Genomic DNA, 20202 nt, shown 5'->3' on the forward strand with positions numbered 1-20202 from the left:
CCAATTATACACCGCTATAGATACCACTGTTTTCCTGTCGTTTCGAGTCGGATTGTTCGTCCCTTGTTTCTCAGCCGTGGAGGCTCGTCTGGGTTTCTTTTATCGTCGCGACCAAGGGATTTCCATGCTTCGAGTGTCTTACGGAGGCGCTTCACAGCTGTCGGTTGTTGCCCCCAGTTCTGCTGCTAGAAAATCATCGACAAGAAAAGGCACACAGGAGTTAGCTTTCGATTTCCCTCCCTCGTTGCTCTCTTCAGTTAACAAACTGAGGTTTTCGATCTCTCGTTTTTCGCGCCTTGTGTCCACTTCCTCTTTGGGTTGGTGTCTCCTCCCAAGGGTCCGATGTGCCGATTGGGAGGCCGTCCTCGGCTGCTTGTGCCTCTCTCCTCTCTTCTTTCTCTTCCTTCTACCTTCTTCTGTTCTGCAGCTCTTTGGTGCTTCCTTCTGTTGCTCCTCCTATTTTCTTACCCTGTGTCTTCTCATCGGTCTCGAGCTACTTCGCCGTCATCGCCCATTGCGCGAGCGAGCCATTTCTCATCTGCTTCTCTTCCGGCTCCTCCTGACTCTTCTTGTTTTCTTGCCTCTCTCCCTATTCCGTTGCCTACTGATTCGTCTCTTGGTTTCTGGTCTTCCTCTTCTGAGGCCGCTGCGCCGCCTCTCTTTCTTTTTCCACGAGAGCCACGCGGGAACAATGGAGAATACAACTCGGAATCCTTCCTCCCACCACCCGCACCTGGAGGAATCTTTTCTGCATCGACTGCCTCTCCCTCTTCTGCCCTTCCGTCCTCTTGTTCTTCTCGTCCCTGTGTCTATTTCTCACGCACCAAGGTGACCTCGTTTCCGTCTTTCTGTCCTCCGACAAACACCTCGAATGGTCATTTTCCTGAATGCACCTCTTCTTCAACATCTTTTCGCGCTTTTTCTGAACTGTTCAGACACAAGCAGGCTCAGGGATCGGACGCACTTCCTTGTTTTTCGCTTCTTTGCTTCCTCGCTCCGCGAGGTCTCGCGCTCTTTCCTGAACACTCGCCAGTTTTCAGCTCGCGTCGTCTTCCCCAGAAGCGGCTCGTCACCTACACACACCAGAGAAGGCAGTTTAACTCATCTCCTACAGTTTCCGACTTTTTTTGCACCTCACGTTCTCCGTCGTCTTTCCCGACTTACGTTTCTTCGTTTGCTTTTCACACCTTGCCCCGCGATGCGCGTCCAAGCCGCCTCGCGGGGTGTCCATCCACCTCCGCACCCTGCCAGCAACGCAGCGCTGCTCAGGTGTCTGTACACTCGGGGCCGAATGCCTGGCGAGTCGACGGCCGCGAAACAGCCATGTCTCTTCTAGAGCGGAGCAGGAGGGGTGGTCCTTCTTCTCGAAGGTCCACAGGTTGCTGTGCGTCTGCTGGAAGCCAGCTAGAAGAGCTGGGAGACCCTTCAGAAGAGAGAGAGGTCCCGAAGAGGAGGAAAAGGAAGGCGATGCAAAACGAAGGCGCCTCTGCCTCCGCCGCTTGGTCGCCTCCCTGTGAGGCAGAGGGGAGAGCTGAAGAGACAGGAGCAACCACGAAGGGCAGAAGGGTGAAAAAGGGAGCTGCAGAGAGAGAAGACGAAGAAGCGCACACAAATGCAGCAAAGGCTCCCTTGGGCTCTCCGGCACGCCGCCAGAGTGACAGAGACCGGGGGGAAAGGGGAGAGAGCAAGTATGTCCGGGCAGGGAAGGGGGAACCTCTCGAGGAGGAGACCGTTTGCGGAGGCGCAGCGCAAAATACACCTCTCGCGGAGCTCAGAGAAGCGTGTCGAAAAATTCACATCTCCAGCAAAGGAACGAAGGAGGAGATTCTCAGTCGCCTTGCGAACGCCATGAGAGGTGTGGAGACACCCGAGGAGGAGGTACGCGTTGGCCGACGAGGCGGGGGATGCACGGAGAGAGAGAAAAATCGGAGGACTCCGGAAGCAGAGACAGACACCCGAGGCGACGGGGGCGAGAGAACACACAAGAAAGCGGCAGATGACGGGAGTCCTCTGGAGGCCGAGCAGCTGAGGGAAGCGACAAGGAAGCAAGCGACGCGAGTGACGGAGGACGAGGAGCAAATCGAAGAAGAGCGCAGCGCCCAGAGACCGCCGAGGGGAGAGAGGATTGAAACGGCGAGGAAGAAAGAAGGAGAAAGCATGGAAGAGGGCGGAGACGACTCTCGTCGGGGAAGAAGAGAAGGATGGGAACGAGGGGACGAGGTTAAACATGGTGAGAGAGAAGTGCTAGAAGAAGGCGAAGAAAAACACAGGAAGAGTAAGCGAAGGAGCGGAGACAACGGTGAAGCGTCCAGCACGAAGAGGAGACAACGAAGCATCCAGGAAGAAGACATTGAAGGAGGCACGGAGAGACAACCGACGAGATGTGGAGAGTGCGGCAAAAGAATGAACAAAAGTGAGTTTTTTCTCGTCCCTGTTTCTTCAATTTCCCCTGTATCTTCTCCCTTCGTTCCTTTCCTCGTCTCCGTATTCCAGACCTGCGTCACATTCCGTGTTTCGGTCTCCACGTTTTCAAATCTTTTCTTCTCTTGTTTCTCTAAAGTGTCCATCCGCCACTTTCAGGGGTCTTCCTCGCCTGCATGCAGGCAACTGTTTTCGTTCGCTCTATCATCTTTACAGCTCGTATGCTAGTTTGTACTTCCCCTTGGCAGGCATGAGACAGGGCCGCTCTACACTCGCGGCCGCCTTTGCTTTTTTACGTGACGATCCGTGCGTTGATGCCACCAGCGTTGAACGGTTTGTTTACTTTCCAGAGCCGCGAAGACTTCCGGGCGGTGTCCCTGCTCTCCCTTTTTTCTCAGGAGCGAAGTTCTGCGGAGGATGTGGCGCGCCTGCAGGAGCAGCCGCTCGAGAGACCCTTCGCGTGTTCATCGAAAAGCACTTCCTCCCGATTCGGTAGGAAGACGTACACGCCCAGAACGCACTACAGGTTGCTCTCGGGGTGCCGTAGGACTAGCCACCACGAAAGCTTTCCTTTCTTGTCTACGCTCCCTTTCACAGAAGGAACGAAGAGATCAAGGGAGGCGACCCCAAGTGCCTCCTCTCGCGCATGAGGGTTCGAGGGTACTTCGAAGAAGTCAATCATGTTCGCGCCTCCTCACCTTCCAAAGGCGACGGAAGCGACCTTTTCCAAATGCGTGTCTTACCATATCATTGCATGCGCTTCCGTAGAGGGAAGGAAGAAGAAGAGGGGGAAGGGGTCTTGAGTGTTTCGGCGGCTCTCTGCAGAAACGACAGAGAGTCGGCAAGCGAATCGCAGCAGAGGAAGAGAGGGAACATGCAAAACCGCAAAGCCCTCACCGCAGCAGCGCTTTGCTTTCATGTGATTAAATGCTCTCGCTCTGTGTTGGTTCAGCGAGCAGGAAGTCGGCGAACACACGCGACGCGTTGAGCGAGGATTCTGGAAATCCATTCTCGAAGTGCGTCTCCACCTCGCCTAGCGCTTTACGTTTCATTGCCACACCCACATAACTTTCTGCACACACATAAATCTGTCTACCTCTATATATACAATGCATACATTTATAGATATAAATATATATATATATATATATATATATGCACAATTTATATTTATATGTACAAATATACGTTATGTATGCATATAAATATATATATATATATATATATCACTACGTACGGAGATGTTGGTATATATATATATATATATATGTATATGTAGATGCATGTCTATATACTTACAGACAGCAGACCGTTGTATTGTTTTTTCTCACCGGTTCACCTCTGTGTCTCTGGTCTCTCTTTGCGTTCGCAACAGGTTCTCGGCGACGTGGCCGTTTCAGAGCTCTCAGGAGTTCACTGGGAGCGCTACCTCAAGTAAGGTGGCCGCACACCGCCGGGGTCTCCGTATATAAGCCGAGAGCGTAGGAACGACCCCGTAGCGTAGCCAGTCGGTGTCAACGGATGGAGGCACAGGATGTCGCGTTCTGTTGTGGCAGCTCGGGTGACTCGCCGGGAACATAGATCTGTTTTTCTGACAAATGGCCAGCCGTGTTTCTCGGTTTCGACCGCGAGGCCTGGAGAGACAAGAGGGCTTGTCAAGAATATTTCCGTTGCACGAGAAATACCATTTCTAGTTTCTCCCCTCGCCGCAACCCTAGAAACCACCAGCGGCGTTTCAATCGTTTTTAGTTTCTAACTACTCTTTTTCTCGTCTCTGTCCACACAATGGACAGGGAGGAGACAAATATTAGTTCGTAGTAAACTCCCCAGAAAGCGCTTTTCAATAGTCCCATCTTTCTTTTCTTGGATGGTCGCTCCGTTGGTACAGGTCATCCTAGAATCCAGATGGTCGTTGTCTCTTCACAGAGAACACCGTCGTTTTCCTTTGTGCCTTTTGATGCGCAAAGGTGTCTCTCTAAGCCGGGGAACACACAGCGCCAGTGTCGCTTTTTGTCTTTTCTCTACTTTTTGTCTGGTTGCCCCTGGGAGGCGGCGGGACTGGCTGGCAGGTGACGCGGGCCTTCTCTCTCATGATCTTTCGTTGCTGTGAAACTCACAAGGGTCGGTCTGTCTCCCGGAAACGACGCGCCAACAACGCAGTTGGCAATGACGCCTCCGGCCTGCATTCGGACCAGAGACTCGCTTGCGGGAACGCGAACAAGGTGCTCGATTCGTTCGCTCTAACTGGGTTAGTCGAGCCGCTCTCGTTGAGTGTTTGCCCTCACCGAAGACGCCGCGGTTTTTGTCTTTACGTGGTTTGCCCTGGACACGAATCGCTGCGGAGTCCTCCTTTGCCGAACTGTGTGCATTCGTCAGAATTTTAAAGAAGCGCAACTGCTCTCCGAGGACGCAGGCCCTGCACCAGGTTGCCTACCAGGCCGCCTTGCGCTACGGTGTTCACACAGGCCGCCTCTCGCGTTCACATGACTTCCGGCGGATTCGCGGATGCACAAAACGCACGATGCAGTCCGAACCACTTCGAGCCACAGAAGTATGTTTTCGCATTGTGTTTTCGGAGATGTTCACTGAATTGCTTTCTTGGTTTTGCTTCTCTCTGTGGCTCTTTGCTTCTAGCCTTGCCGTGTTTCTTTTTTCTTTGTCCCAACCCGTCCTGGAGGGATCTTGTATGTTACCGCGTTCTGCGTTTCTGCCGCTTTGTCTCTGTGAGTTGGCGCTTGCACAAACACATTTTTTCGTTAAATCTGTCCTCGCCTATCATCGCCGGTGCCCCGTGTCTCTCTGCTTACAGTCCGCGGGTTGCCGCGTTCCGTATCGCTTCTTTCTTCTCCGTTCTTCTTGTCGCCTTGTTTCCGGTGTAGCTACACTCTGTGCGTTCTTAAGGCCGGCTGCGTCTCTGGGATGTGGCAGCTTCTTTCCACGAACGTATATTGGGGTAAGGCGCCTTTTTTTCGTGCTTGACAGGTTCCTCGCCTGCTGGATGCGGCAGGCAGCGCAATGCATCGTAGCATGTTTGCTGTCGGCATTGGGATTGGCCTGCGGCCGAGCGAACTTCTGCGACTCCACTGGGAGGACATCGACTGGAAGAACAACATCGCTTCCATTCGAGGCTCTAAGACTGCTGCCTCCCGAGCAGCTGTTCCCCTCACCGATCTTGCAAGACGAGAGCTCTTCAGCTGGTAAGGTTCAGTTCGCCAGTGTCGATGGTGTTTCGTTTGTGTCTAACTCGATCGCCCTTCCTATGTGTCTGTCTCTTCTGCGTCTGTGATCTGTGCCTTTCGTTCTCTCTGTGAGCCTCCGTCTCTTTCCTTGTCGATAATCCCCCTGTCTACATGCCATGCGCGCTCTGCCTGCGTCTCTCTCTTCTCTCTCGCTGTCTCTCGTGATGTGTATTTGGCGATCTGGGTGTCTCCACCTCTGTGTTTCTGTCTCTCTCTTCTCTCTCGCTTTGTCTCTGACTAAATCGTCCGAGCGCGTCCTTCGTCTGAGCCGGCGAGCGCTCTCGACTTTGTGTCCATTGACTTCCCTTCTTCTCAGGTGGGAGGAGGAAGGGTCTCCGGCCACGGGGCTGTGCTTCTACGCTGAAGGGGCGAGACGCAGTTTACCAAACAAGCGCGAGGAGGGCAACGGTGAAACAGAAGTGACAGGAAAGAAAACGAAAAGTCCGATGAGTAAGAAACAAAGTTCAGACGAATCAATGCCTTCCTTCTCTCCAGCGATGGGGGTGGATCCAGGTGGAGAGAGGCGCGGGCAATACAAGACGTTCATCGTTTGCCCGTGGGTTTGTCACAGCTGCCTTCGATTTGGAGACAGCTAAAGAGTCAAACACGACACACAGATGAGTCCACTAGTCGCCTGGCATGTGAGGCTGTGCAGCATCTCGAGGCCGCGCTTCCTCCATAGCTGGCGGCCGCCTTGAATTCGCGGTTCGGATACAACAGGCCTCGCCACCTGAGGTTCACAATTGGCAGAGAGTGTTCGACAGAGATGTGCTCTGGTTGCTCTATGTGCCACGAATCAGGCAAAGCAAGAGAATGTTGGAGGCGAGGATCGCCTTTCAGAGGCATTCGCGTTCACGCAGATGACAGGAAAACGTCAACCATCTTGCTGTGACTGCGCCACCAATTAAAGTCGATTTGTTCGTCCAGTCCCTCTCGCCTCACCGATGCTTCTTTCTGTCTGCAGGAAGCTTCAAGAAGGCGTTGCATGCTGCCGCAAAAAGGTGTGTCTCCCAGATTCTGAAAAACATAGCGGTGCCAATGGTCAACACACATACTTGTGGCATTGTTGCTCCCGACAAGAGGGCAAACGATCTACATTTTGGAATCGGATTTGGTCTTCTGGCGAAGCTGCGTATCACACGAAATCCACCTGCCACTATGACACTCCGGAACTCAGTTTTGTGCAGAGCTCACACTTTGTGCTCGGCATCCTCTGTCTCGCAGTTTGACGACAAAAGATGCGTCTCAGCTCTGTTTCTCTCGATCTTGTTTAACTGAATCCTGGTCAACACCGAGGGAGCCACAAACCGTTGTGAAGGTGTTGTCACGATCCGAGGGTCTGCGCTCGCAGACTTGCCTGGCCTGTTATCCCTGGCACACGTTACGAAATTCTCTCCGCACTGTTTCTTTCCTTTTCGTTCTGGGAGGCGAGCTCGTGTCATGCGTATTGGGAATTCAATTTTCCTTGCTATAGCCGAATTTATAGTGGGAGTGAAGTATAAAATAACACGGCGAGTAGGGTGGCAAATAACGAACGCCGGACTCTTCGCTTCGACAACGCGTTCGGTAGGAACACCGCAAAGCTGTATCGACGGAATAAGGGGAGTGTCGCCTTCCTGGTGAGGCACAACTGCAAGCCTGGAACTGAAGCATCAAAGCATCATATTCTCAGACCGCTTTAGCTCTCATTTGACCTTTTGTTTCACTGCTTGTTTCCCGATTTGTCTCCAACGCTTCCTGTTGTTTCACGAAGGGCGGCACTCGAGACAACCCCGGACGGAGAGCGACGTCGCATTTTCCCCTATCTCTTGAGGTGAGATCTGGTCCCTGCTCAAAACAGCTGAAAGTGTCGTTCTCAACACCCTACATATGTTCGTATATATATATATATATATATATATATATATATATGGATATATCGATAGGGTATGCATCTTGGCTTTGTAGCTGCAGTCATGAACAACGTTGTCTTTTGAACTGTTCACTGCGCTCTCCTCATCCCCTGCTCTCGGTCTCTCGCTTCTTACTGCTCTCCCTTCGACTCGCTGCCTCGCTTTCCGCCACTCGCACTCTCCACGTCTTCGGTCTTGGTTTTCAGGCATTCTTTCGCAACGCTGGCAGCCACGTCGAACCCTCCGGTGCCGCTGCCTGTTGCGCAGGTAAATCGTGCAAAGAGGAAAGGAAACAAGAAATAACAGCCGGCAAAAAAGAGTGTAGTCAGGGCGAGGATAAACGAGAGGAAGAACTAGAACCACGAAGGAGGGCGAGAGCTGTGAAGACAAAGCCACATAGGTACCTAGAAGGACGAGAGACCAACGGGAGTGGAGAGGGACGAAGGCAGATCAGAAGAAGAAAACGACAGTAAATCCAAAAGTAGGGAAGCGACGGGACACAGTCGACAGACAAACAAACCACGCCAACGCAAGAAGAATGGTGCGAGAAAGCAGCGACATGTATCAACTGGCAAACAGGATTGTCTCTCTGCAAGACCCTGGGAGCGGAAGCACGCTATCATGGAAGAAGGAAACAGGCAACGACGGAACACTGAGCCTACGCATCTGTGTACAGACGTATTTAATTTGAGCTTTCGTGTCACTGGTATCCTTGCTTCGATCAACGGCCCGGTCACACCTGTCGGTCTGGGCGCTCGTGCAGGGGGTAAAGACTGTCTCTTAGGGAAGATGTTTCTGCGGTTCTGCTCCGCGTGTGCTTGCAGGCTGTCATGCGTCACACCTCCTCGAAAATGCTTCTCGACACCTACGCGAAGGCTGGCACTCTGGTGATCAAAGAAGGCCTGAAGAACTTCAATGTCTGATTGGTTCAGGTTGTGAATTTCCTGAGAGGGAAGCCGGGACTTGGGAAAGGAACCGCAGTCACTCCCGGTGGCAAAACGCTCACGGGCCGCTGGTGTCTGACCAAAGGCAAGCACGCGTCGTTTTCTGAGCAGTCTCATCCTTTTTGAAAACGCCGTTACAGACAAATTAGGACTTTGTCTCTTGGCAACGAGAAAGGAAACCTCCGTCGGAGAGCTTACACTTCCCTTGTCAGCAAGGCGGAAGTGACAGGGGTCAAAGGGGGATGTGAGGGAAAATATCGGCGCTAGTGGACCGGCGTGGAGAGAGCCTTTTCAGCGTGAGGAAAAAACGGAGAAATCTATTCTTGGCAGAAGGCAGAGACGTGTGCCAGGCGCGGGCGGATAAGGGAAGAGTTCCAGAGACACCCGCAAAAGATGGCGACAATGCTTTGTCTTCCGTTGCGAGACAGCACTTGTGAGAGGACGTCTCTGAACGAATTCAACCTGCATAGAGTAGGGAATGCTGCGACTGAGTGCACTGTCTCTTTGCCGGAGGATGTAGCATCTGAGACAGTGTTATCCGCTTCAGAGCAGCTGCGGAGCACAGAGAGTTTCTGCGGCGGGTCGTTGGAGACCCTAATACCACCGAGAGGCGACGCGTGGTTCAACGAAAGCACGGTTCGACGGGCCTCTAAGTTTTGGTAAACAGAGAGATGAGAAAACGTACAGAGACAAGAGGCTGGGGCATCTTGCCTCCCCCAACCGTGGCGTGCGCTCGAGGCTTGTCGGGCCTCGAGGGTCGTTCCTTAGACTGAGTTTTGATTTGTTGAAAAGAGCGTTTCTTGAGACGCTATGTCCTTCTGTCGTTGACATCACACGCCAGTCCGTCCAGGCGCGTGTTTTAGAGATTACTTCTGTCTCATTTTGGAAAGCGACAAACATCTGCATGCGTAACAAAGGCGCGCGGCCATCGCTGCTTCCTCTCTACAGACGCATCGCTGATTTGCATCTAGGCATGCTCAGCGAATTCCTTTAACCTAGGTGTTAATTCCCTCGCCTCAAGAGTTGTTTCCGTGAGAATGGAACCTTCGTGGGGTGAGCTTTAAATCGAAATGTCACAAGAGAAAACGGATTCTGAGAGAGACGTGACGAACGAGGAAAACTGAGGGAATAACGGAGAGCAAGAAGAAAGACACAGGAAACAAGCTGGTTCCCAGATGGTAGTTGTCAGTGTGAGTGAACAACCAAACAATCTGTTCGCTTGTTAAGGAAACCGCGGTCAAACCCCTCAAGCCAGAGCTGTTGAAAAAAACTCGGCTCTTTTTCAGCAACGGTTCTTGGGTGATGTACCGCCATTCGACAAACCTAAACCACGCACTCTCGACGGAGACGACAGCCACTGCGAGTGGCGCTTTTTGTGTCTTCACTGTGTCTCCTCGTTGGCGCTTGGTATCGGTGTTCGCTGCCTTTCCATTTGTGGCCCTAAGAAGAGTCGAGTATCTCCAAGCACCGGCCGACGCATTCGGCTCCTGGTGGCTAGCTGGCTTGCACGCTCTTTCCCCTTGGGATTTTGATTTTGCTTTGTTCCAGTCGATCGTCGCCTTCTTCACCACAACCGCCCCACAAGTAGAAACCTTCTTCATTTCCTTTTCGTTTGCCCGGCTTCGATCTTCTCGTCTTGTCCCTCGGGTCGGAAAAGGCGCTTGTCTCACACTCGGCCGTCCAAAAAACTATGAGGCCGGTTCCCCTGTGCGCTCAGTGCCGCTTCTTTCCCTTCTTCACTCTCAGGAAGTTGCCCTTTGGCTGATTTTTCGACAAGTTCTTGTTGTGTTTTAGCTTCCACAGTTTCCTTCCAGAGAGCGCAGGCAAGTGCTCGGGAGCGGTCTCCGCGTGGTTCGGCTCCCTCGCTAGCTGGCTCTCTCGGCTGATCGGCCGACGACCGCGTTGAGCGCGAGGCCCTCGCCCGGGTCTGCCGCGCCGCATGTCGCTGAGGGGAGACACACGAGGAGAGAAACCAGAATATTAGGCCTTTGAGAGTTTAACAGAACCAAACACTAACGGATCGAACAGAGGAAATAACACGATGCTTCGTAGGTGTACGACAAACAATTGACAAAACGCGGAAGTGCGAGGCGCCCGCACACACAATTTGTTCAACTGTTTTCCGCTAAAGTAGATATGATCTCGATCGTCAGACGCAGAGCAGGTTTCGGAACTCGTTAAATGGATGATGTTAAAAACATATGTCTCACCAAGTGAGAAACCGACTTTTCACATCGTGTTACCAACATGTATCCGTTGGTATCACAGACCATTAGTCGCAAGTTGGATAGACGCGTCTAGTGAGAGCAAGCGAACCTAAGAATCCCTTTATCAGCTGATCTTTCCTGTCTCTCTGGAACCCTCTGGTTGCACTCACGCAAACACATACATCGAGACGCAGTCTTATTTTAGACATAATTTCCTTTCTTAATGATCACCTGCTGCCTGCCCGGAAGCTCTTTAGAGGGTCGACAAGTGTTCGCCGCTTCACGCCGAGTTTCTCTTGAGTCGCCTTAGGGCCTCGCGCCGTCTGTGCTTCCACCGCCAATTGCACTGCTGTTTTCTGGAGAGAAAACACAGAGGCGACCACAGCACCACAACGTTTCCGAGAGTCACGGCGGAGCCTATTTAATTTCCAGACACAAGCATAGCTTCGTTTCCACGCTATCCAGAGAACGACGCTTTCCATGTCCACACAGTCCTCAGGGTGATGATGATGCCACGGGTGCCCATATCAGACATTCATGCAGGAAGTGCAGAAAGCACCACCTTACACATTTTCGTGAATCCCTCTCGCTCTGCGTGCATTACACATGAGCATTATAACGTATCCGTACATACAGATATGCATGTATTTTTCGTATGCATGAATGCCAGTCTGAACATGCTCACGCATGTATGCATTCATGTAGGTATGTATGCGTGTGTGTGTGTGTGTGTGTGTGGACAAACAAGTACATGGCTGTATGCGGGGCAAGTGGTTAAGCGAGGCCCAAATGGTCTTTACTTGTGCTGGAGGAGTTTGAGCAAGGAGATACGACGGCAGGTGCTGCAGATGGCCACGACCCGCCAGAGCGCGGTCCTGCAAGACAGAGGAACCCAAGAAAAAGGACGAAAATGACAAGCACCGCAGACAGCACGACGCTCAGCAACAGCCCCCCTCCTTGCCACGACCGCACGAACAAAACGCGTTCAAGTCACCCGCAGCGGCCCCGGCGACGCGTGTACAGAATCCCAGAGAGCGAAAGGAAGAAAACGCGAAACGGCCAGCAGCGCTGGATAAACGACAGATGACTGGACGCCGTTGGCGGCCACTTCGAAGACTTGAAGAGAGATAGACGCATCTCACTGGCTTCCCTGTTTTGCTTCGTCCTCGCCGTTCTTCTCGGTCTCAGATTCCCTGCAGTCTCACCTTCAGCTGCTTGCAGGCAGCGCGCAAGACTTCTTCGTCTCGGGGATTTCGTTTGAAGAAATCTCTCATTTTTCGGGACCGCAGAACTTCCTGCTGCAACTCCTTCGCCACGAGCGCTGCTATAACTCGCTTTGTCACCCCCCGGCAAACGTCTTCCACACGATATCGGAAGCACTCCACGTCTTGCAGACGAAGAGACAGAGGCTTCAGGGCTGGAACGGCAACACAGAATCCGCAACAACGAACTCGCGTTTTGCCACTTCAATCGTCACATCTAGGCGAGCCTTCCGTGCATAAGTAATTCTGAATTTGTCAACACAAACATACACGCAATTACCGAGAGGGACAGATATATGGGGAAACGAACATTCAACACGGGAAAAACAAACTTCTCTCGGTGTTATTCTTACTAGGTTGCGCATCTGTCACACACTCTGGCCTACTTCGGTTAGGCTGGATTCATGTGCATATATCTATGTATATATATATATATATATATATATATATATATATCCGGTGGCCTCAGGCCACCTCAAATACACAGACAGCCTTCCAACCAGTTTTGTATAAAGCGCGATGAGCAGGGCAATGCATTCATATATATATGTATACATAATATATATATATATATGCGCAAGTATAATATATATATAGGCAGATATACAGATGGACAGACAGGCAGATAAACAGGCATGTATGTCTGATGATACGAGACAAGAAAGAGACACACTACTCTGCAGGTCGTCTTCTGGTTGTTGTAGGCGCCACGGGGAGGGCGCAGGTCTACAAGACTCGATATGCGACAAAATTCCAAAGTGACAGCCAGAGGCTTGGGAGACGAGAAATCACGCATGCGCTTGCTGGACGACTGTGCCTGTCTCTTCCACCATTAACGAAGTTCAACCAATTACCGCTACGACGCCGGTGTGTTGTCCTCTTCTTCCACGATTTCCTGTGCTTTTTTTTGTCGAAGACGTTACACTCACCTGTGCTTCCAGCATCGTTGTTCTCGCGTCTGAGCTGAACAAGCTTGTGAAGCAGAAGAACCTCCCGCGCTGCAGCCTGGCTCACGAGGCAGACAGAGATGCCTGGCGCCCCTCCACGTCCTGCTCTCCCAATTCTGAGAAACACGGAGAATGTGAAAAACAGGAAGAACCAAGCGAGCGGGAGGTTTCAAGGCAGTTTCAACCGAGGTACAACGATTATTGGTTTCAGAACAACCTGAACATTATCACCAGCTTCCTTGCATTTTATGTTGTGCCCACGCGGGATCTGAGCCAAACGTTATGAACGATAGAAACTCTATTATGTTCTCAAGAACAAATCCGGCAACACCAGGGAAACTCATAAACCGCGGCCCTATCACAGATAGTGCACCTGACGAAAAGTGGAATGAAAGCGGACCCAAGATGACGGGAGACAAGGGAGAAGAAAACAGGAACGAAGGAACACATGAAACTCCTCGGAGTGAATGCCCACGACGGGGAAAGGATCAGGGCTCTGTACAGTCACCTAAAGGAATCGCATACGTTGTTGGACTCTCAAAAAGTTATGTTTTGTCACACTACAATGTAGAGAGAAAACGACGCGAAATGATGTCCTATGACTAGGCGAATCCACTGTCATGAACTTGTCTTATCGCTTCAGCCGTTATGATATACGGATACACTGCGAATGGCTCATGAAAGTAGTTATAGCTTATTCGATGGTCTTCGCTGCATGAGTTACCGTGGCAACTCTATGACGAATACATGCGCACACACCTCTGCCTGTGGAAAGGCGTAAAACAACGTCCTGTTTTTACGCGTCACTCTGTCACAGGCAAGTTATCGCGTCTACCTAATTTAGGTTCGGGATGTCGCGCCCAGATATCTGTGTAACATTTCGCTTCTCGTCTGTGAACTGTGCGCCTTTGTCTCCTCACCGGTGGATGTATCCCCGGATACTGCGTGGCATGTCAAAGCTGAGAACGCATGCAACGCTCTGGAGATCCAGTCCTCGATGGCTACCGAACTCGTCATCCTGCAAACAAAGTAAAAACCAAAGTAGCCTGGCCCACACTCCCTGAAACGCCGATCGACGCAGAGATCTACAACGACTAAACGAGGAAACGTAAAACGAATACACGAAGAGAAAAGATCTTATAGGGGAGCTCCAGAGGGGCTCACGAGAGTCCAGAGAGAGCAATCAGACTACAAGCTGTCTCGAGAAACAAAAGTGCCAGAGAGTGTCTTGACACACGGAGCAAGGCCTTCTCAGTGAATGAGAATCGTTTCACCGATATTCGTATTGATGTCTTCTTTGGGCTTCATAGATTGCAGTAATTCTCAGTCCTCCACACGCACCGGCATTCGCTTTGGAGTCTTCTTCTTCTTCGGAACCTTGTCGTCTTCACTTGCATCTTTCTTGAGGGCCTCCGCCGCCGCCTCTGCGCCTGCCTCCTCCTCATCCGAGTCCTCCTCCTCCTCAGAACTCATGTGTGCATCCCCGTTTTCATCATCTTCGTCATCGACTTCACCTTCGTCACCTTCGTCCTCTATGTCGTCCTCATCGGCTGTATCTGTCTCTTCTTCGTCTTCGTTCTCTTCTGCTTCTTCATCCCAGGCGCCGTCGGTTGTGATGAGAATTTCGAGAAGACCCTTATTGAACGCCTGAGGAAAAGAGAGAAGAGAAAAGCCTCCTTCGTTTCAGTCTAATGATATTTTTTAGTACGCACGCCGATGTGGTTTCTTTACAAGTTTGCACAGACACACATATACATGCAGAGACATTGATATGGATATAGATATACATGATACTCAATTTTATAGACAGACACATGCAAACTTGGAAGCTGTGGTAGAGATGCACAGACATAAGCGAAGAAGCACAAAGTCCACTTCGAGCGCGCAGGTGTGACCTGTCAGCCTTCTGACAGTTCCAGCGCGGAGCGTTAGGCCAGCCAGCAGACAGAGACCTTTGAAATCCTCACATGTTCACATGTTTATTTGGATGTCAGAATTGCAAGTTTTCGTCCAACACTGTGCGATCCGTTCGCGGCTCCCTACATGCATTTTCAACCTCTAGCGACCGCCCGCGGTGCGAACCTCGGGCATTCATGGACGAGCTGCCTCTCTTTGTTTACAAGAACGAGATCTCCACAAATTTAGTCTGACGCAACGAGTCGTCGGGTACCGACACCCGCATGCTTTTTTCGTGGAGCCGACATTTCCAGCAACCGGAAACGCCTCCACCGAAGGAGCTTTATCTGCGTAATAAAAGAAGCTCAAAGCAGTGTTCTCCCTCTGGTTTTCGTCTGCGTGCAGTTGTGCGCAATTGCGGAGCTTTGCGTTGTTCGTTCTACGCGTTGCCCCTCGAGCGTTGCTGTGAAAGTCCGAGTCCGGTGAAGCTGACACACACCTGAATGAGAGACTGGCGAGACTCAATGGAAAGAGTCGGACTTAAAACGCCGCAGCCAATGCCGAAGCGCTCGAGGAAAATGCGTACGCCGTATGCGCTGAAAAAGAAACAACAGCATTTTGCAGAGTCGTGTGTTGCTGCCGTGGCTCCTGTGCTTCTAGAGATTCGCATGTGCATGCAGCGCTCGCTTCCCGTCGGTTTCTTGGGGGTTTCACCGGAGCGTGGAGAGCCCCAGCAGACCTCGTAACGAAGGATCAGGAAAAACTGACGTCGTGTAGGGAAGGAGCTAGACAAGTCCAACTCATGCATGTGTACATAATACACTCAGGGAGACGGGAGGAGTCACTTTGTTTTTTATGGATGTCACTCATCTGGCAAGAAGTCGCCCTCTTGAATTCAGGCATGAAATACACACACTCACAGGGAACATCCACCAATGCACGTTTTCGCGCATCTACTCCAAACCGTTTCCAATGCATGCCTCTCTCTCTCTCGCGGTTCCGATTAGACATCCAAATTTCGCAGTCTGGTTATAAACGCTTCTCGAAATCTGTGTTCGTCTCGTGATACAGAAACGCTTGCAAACGTGAGCCTGTTTTTTTCAACGCCCAGACCGACTTGCAGATTGGCCGATCCGCTTCACAACAGCGGAACGCTTATACAGCGTCGTGGGTTTCGAGGGAACTGTCACAGGCATACATCTCCATCCCAGGCAAGCGGCTCGTCACGCCAGTTCGAAACGTATACGGTTGTCTTCGTCTCCTCATATACACACCGTTGAAGATTTGAGTTCTTTGCTTAGTAAGGAAAGGCTGCTACATGCGAGTCTGTTTCGCGACCGTCCTCTCACCTTGAGACCCCAGATGTGAAGATGAGGCACTTTCGCGGGACCAGATTCAGTTTTAGAAAGGCGTAGAGAACCACCCACTTGTCTCCAGCTTTCGGCAGAGAGAGATAAAACTCAGAGAGCTGAGATGACGCTTGCTGAAGAGTATCGTCGATCTCCACCATCACTGCCTTGTGAAGCAGCATCTGCTGCAGCTTTGCAACCTAAAAGTAAAAACAACACACATGTGTACACCCAAACAGAGATATGACCCTTGTACACATGCCGATACGCATCCACCGTTTTATGGCATATAAATATATATATATATATATACATATATATATATATATATATATATATATGGATATGCATGTATGGGCGATGCAGATGTTCGGTGCTTCGTAGGATGCCTTTCATGGCCGTGTATTCTCTGTCCTTCAGTCCCGAGATACGGGGAATCTTCTCTAGCTGTTTGCCGCGTTTCTCCCGCTCTTTCCGCCACCTCGGTGTACCTCTCCCGCTCTGCAAATGTCGCGAGTCTCCGGCATTCGCCTACGCTATTCCTCTCGGGTTTCACATGTTTCTGTCTCTGCGATTACGTAGCACACTCGACGGCTCGTGCGCGTCTCTCTAGTCGAGTCCACATCTCCTCTAACGCCACCCCACCCAGTCGCGTGGAGTCGGGAACGAGAGGCAGAACCAGGTGGAAACCGAGGCCTATCCAAAAATGGAAATGCGCATGGAGGCTACACAGCCAACGCGAGAGGAATAAGGGAGTAGCAAGAAAAGACTCGAGGAGCGTGAACGCTGTATCCGTGTACAAAGCCTTCGACAACGGATAGGCAACAGACACTCTCCAGGCGTTCTTGAATGACACCCGATTACCTCTTCGTTGAGAGTAGCCGAGAGAAGAAGAGCTTGGTAGTGTCTCTCTGCAGTTGCTGGGAGGCAGGCGAGGAGTCTGTTCATTTCGTTTTCGAAGCCGAAAGAGAGAAGAAGGTCTGCTTCGTCTGCCACTAGAACTTTGAGATTTCTCTGCAGCAAAGACTTGACTGAGGCACTGCCATCCAACTTGCCCATGTACGAAACGACTCCTGCTGGGGTCCCGATGAGGACGGAGGGAGGCAGAAATGGAACAAGCGAAGACGAAGATGCGAACGCAGTATGGTTGACAGAAATCAAGTCCCGGCAGTACTTCAAGAGCGAAACAAAGACCTCGTGGATCTGAAACAAACATGGAAGAACAGGAAAAAGAAGACGGAAAAGGGCATGCGGGTAACGTGTGATGACTTCTCGGTAAGAGCTGAAAGACACAGAAAGCTCTAGTTCAATCTGCACGTACAGTATAAACAAATACATCCATATATGTATATATATATATATATGTAAATGTATATGTATACGTATAAATGTGTATCATCCTGTTCGCGTTATGCTTATAAAGAAGTTTGTGGATCCCTACTCCACGGGAATGCGTGTGAATGGGAGGCGTTTCATCGGCACGAATACCACGCATGTGAAAATTAAATTGTGATTGCACACGAAAAGGAGATTGGATGTCTCTGAAGAGAGATCTACAGTTCCAGATGTAATGCAGCGACGTCGACAAACAACTTTAGATTTACAGTGTGTTTCCGCTTCCAGATTCGGTGAGACACGGGCGTCTTTGAAACACAATGCAGTCGTTCTTTCGAGTACGCCTATTTTCATCGCTCACTACATTCGCTTCCGTCCTTTCGTCACGTCATATGCATGAATATGCATATACACGGTATGCAAATAAACGTCTACACAATTTTATAGACGATCTGTCACAGTAAGAAGCTGAGGTTCGTGCGTTTCATGCGGCGAACAGAGACCCAGCTGTTGTCTCAGCATTTGGTCTCTCTCCCTGTGTGGGTATAGGACGACGTCCACGCATACGCGATGTCTTCGCCCCTTCGATTGCGTCCCTCTCCACTCTGTAAAAAGCCAACGACAAGACCTGAGGCTCCTCTCTTTGCCTTCTCGTGCTTCTCCGCAGAGAGACGTCTGACGCAAGAGAAGGACCCTCCTCTGGTTGTCGCGTTTCGCGTGTGTTTGCTTAATCAACTCACCTGGAGGCACAATTCTTTGCTGGGGACGAGGACGAGAGCCTCGAGCCCCTCAGGTCTTGGCTGGGTCGCTCTTTCTTCTTCGCGTCTCTCTAGCAGGCGTTGCAGAAGAGGCAGGGCGTAGGCGAGCGTCTTTCCACTTCCTGTCCTCGCCTGCGCAAGCAAATCTTTTCCCTGCAGCGCCAGCGGAATAACCTGAGGAGACAGTCGCACCAGTCGCGAAGCGCGGACGGGGAAACGCGATTTGAACGTGCCTCACAGCAGAAGAGGCAGATCGGATGGAGAACGGAGAGGCGAGAGGAAAGAGCGACAGAGCGATTCAAGGTGGACCACAGCAAGATTCAGGCAGGCGACCGAAACTGTCCAGAAGCGCCGAAAAGGCTTCTCTCTTAAAGGATGGGGTCACTAGCAGGGAGAGAGAACGACAGACAGACAAAGCCATCAGACGAAGCAAGCAGGAACTGAGGAACGAGGCGAAAGTGCACGGAGACGGGATGGCAGCAGAGAAAACAAGAGGAGGAAAGAGGGGAGGGAGACGAGATGAAACGCAGTCTGTAGACTCGCGGCGAGAGACGCAGAACCACTGAGGACCAGAAGGAATCGATGAGGCATGGCCAGAAGAGCACAAGCAGACAAACAGAGAACCGGAGATGATGGAAACACACCCCCAAGGCAGAGATCCGATGCCGGCGTCGCGGACCAGAATTTGTCCATCCAAGCCGGAGCCGCACTGGAAATCGTTTCTTATTTTGGAATGCGCGGAACCTTGACGGAGAGGGGGGATGTCGAGTCCAGTGAAGGTACAGTGGAACGACTCCCAGGCGAGCGTTTTAAGGACAAAGAAAAGGACCGCCAGCCGAGAAACGCAACGTACCTGAGCTTGAACGTGTGTAGGATGCTGCAGCTGCATGTGCTGGACAGCCACGCGGGCTAGGCGTCTGTCGAGGTACAGCGAACCAAATTCTTCAAAGGTTTGCGAAGTGTCAAGGATCCCTCCTTCGCCTTTCTTTCGAATGACTTTGACGACCGAGGACGAAGAAGCAGAGACGGCAGACATCGGAGAGGCATCGGCGGGGGAGACGGCGTACGCGCCCGTGAGGTCGCTGGACTCTTCTGTGCCAGCTGCCGGACTCTCTCGAGTTTCCTGGGCCTTAGTCGCTCCGCTGCTGTTCGCCTGCACAGCTTCTTCACTGTCTGTTGCGGTAGAGGACTCGTCGTTTTCTCTCTGTTCTTCGCCAGATCCACGCTCCTGTTTCGCTTCTCCCGCTTCTCCTGTGCCCCTTCGTTTTTTCGCCTTCACCGCCGCAGGCCCCTCGCCTTCCCTCCTCGCCTTCTTTCTCTTCCCACTGTCTCCAGAAGCCGCTGCATGCAGAGATTCGCCTTTCGCCTGACTGCTCTGTGTCTCCACACTCTCGGACATCGCGCGTACCGCCTGGGAGACGCTCTTCGTCCCTGACTTGCGCCTCCGTTCCTTCTCGACAGCTGAAGAAGGAGAAAGCTCCTCTGTCGAAGCAGCCGGCTGACGCGCCATCTCGGGAGCGAAGAGAGGTAGAACAACCAAGTGGGAGGAAAGGAACGAAGAAAGGAAAGGAGGAAAGACCTGGTAGGAGGGAGAGGAGAGAGTCAAGAAAAGGACAGAAGATGTCAGACAGCGGAAGAAGAAAAGAAGGGAAGAATAAAGCAACTTTTTAGATGTGCCTTGCCGAGAGATGCTCATACATCTAGACGAAAATCCATGCGTTATACGAGCGAAGTCACGCTGCAGGTACAAGAAACAGGCATCGGAAGCAACCTTTTCCGACGTAAACAGTGCAGATAACGAACGCAGCTACAGAACACAACACTGCACATAAAAAAAGAGAGAACAGCGGGCAATTTTTTTTCTCGTCGACGAAAGAGAGCCCATTGCCGCTCTCTTGTGGGGCGAGAGCTGAGAGGGCGTCGAGCGCCGACGGGACACCGAGGAAGTCGAA

At 51.5% G+C, this 20202-nt stretch overlaps 2 protein-coding genes across 2 annotated transcripts; one reads left to right on the plus strand and one right to left on the minus strand.

Annotated features, from left to right (window-relative positions):
* Nucleotides 1-342: 342 nt before the first annotated feature.
* TGME49_259230 (site-specific recombinase, phage integrase family protein) lies at nt 343-8475 on the plus strand (the record flags this gene model as incomplete). Its single annotated transcript, XM_018781209.1, has 11 exons — nt 343-2413; nt 2820-2913; nt 3374-3437; nt 3797-3855; nt 4798-4972; nt 5404-5618; nt 5977-6110; nt 6625-6661; nt 7414-7473; nt 7759-7819; nt 8377-8475. The coding sequence occupies 11 exons, from the start codon at nt 343-345 to the stop codon at nt 8473-8475; spliced, it is 3069 nt and encodes a 1022-aa protein (XP_018637044.1).
* A 1734-nt stretch (nt 8476-10209) lies between these two features.
* On the minus strand, nt 10210-19946 carry TGME49_259220 (DEAD/DEAH box helicase domain-containing protein; the record flags this gene model as incomplete). The annotated part of the gene is made up of 12 exons (XM_002365095.2): nt 10210-10441; nt 10935-11059; nt 11504-11578; nt 11909-12120; nt 12895-13028; nt 13833-13930; nt 14254-14559; nt 15308-15404; nt 16158-16357; nt 17022-17360; nt 18233-18424; nt 19104-19946. The coding sequence occupies 12 exons, from the start codon at nt 19944-19946 to the stop codon at nt 10210-10212; spliced, it is 2853 nt and encodes a 950-aa protein (XP_002365136.2).
* Nucleotides 19947-20202: the final 256 nt, after the last annotated feature.

Source organism: Toxoplasma gondii, chromosome VIIb (assembly GCF_000006565.2).
Source record: "Toxoplasma gondii ME49 chromosome VIIb, whole genome shotgun sequence".
NCBI lineage: Eukaryota > Apicomplexa > Conoidasida > Eucoccidiorida > Sarcocystidae > Toxoplasma > Toxoplasma gondii.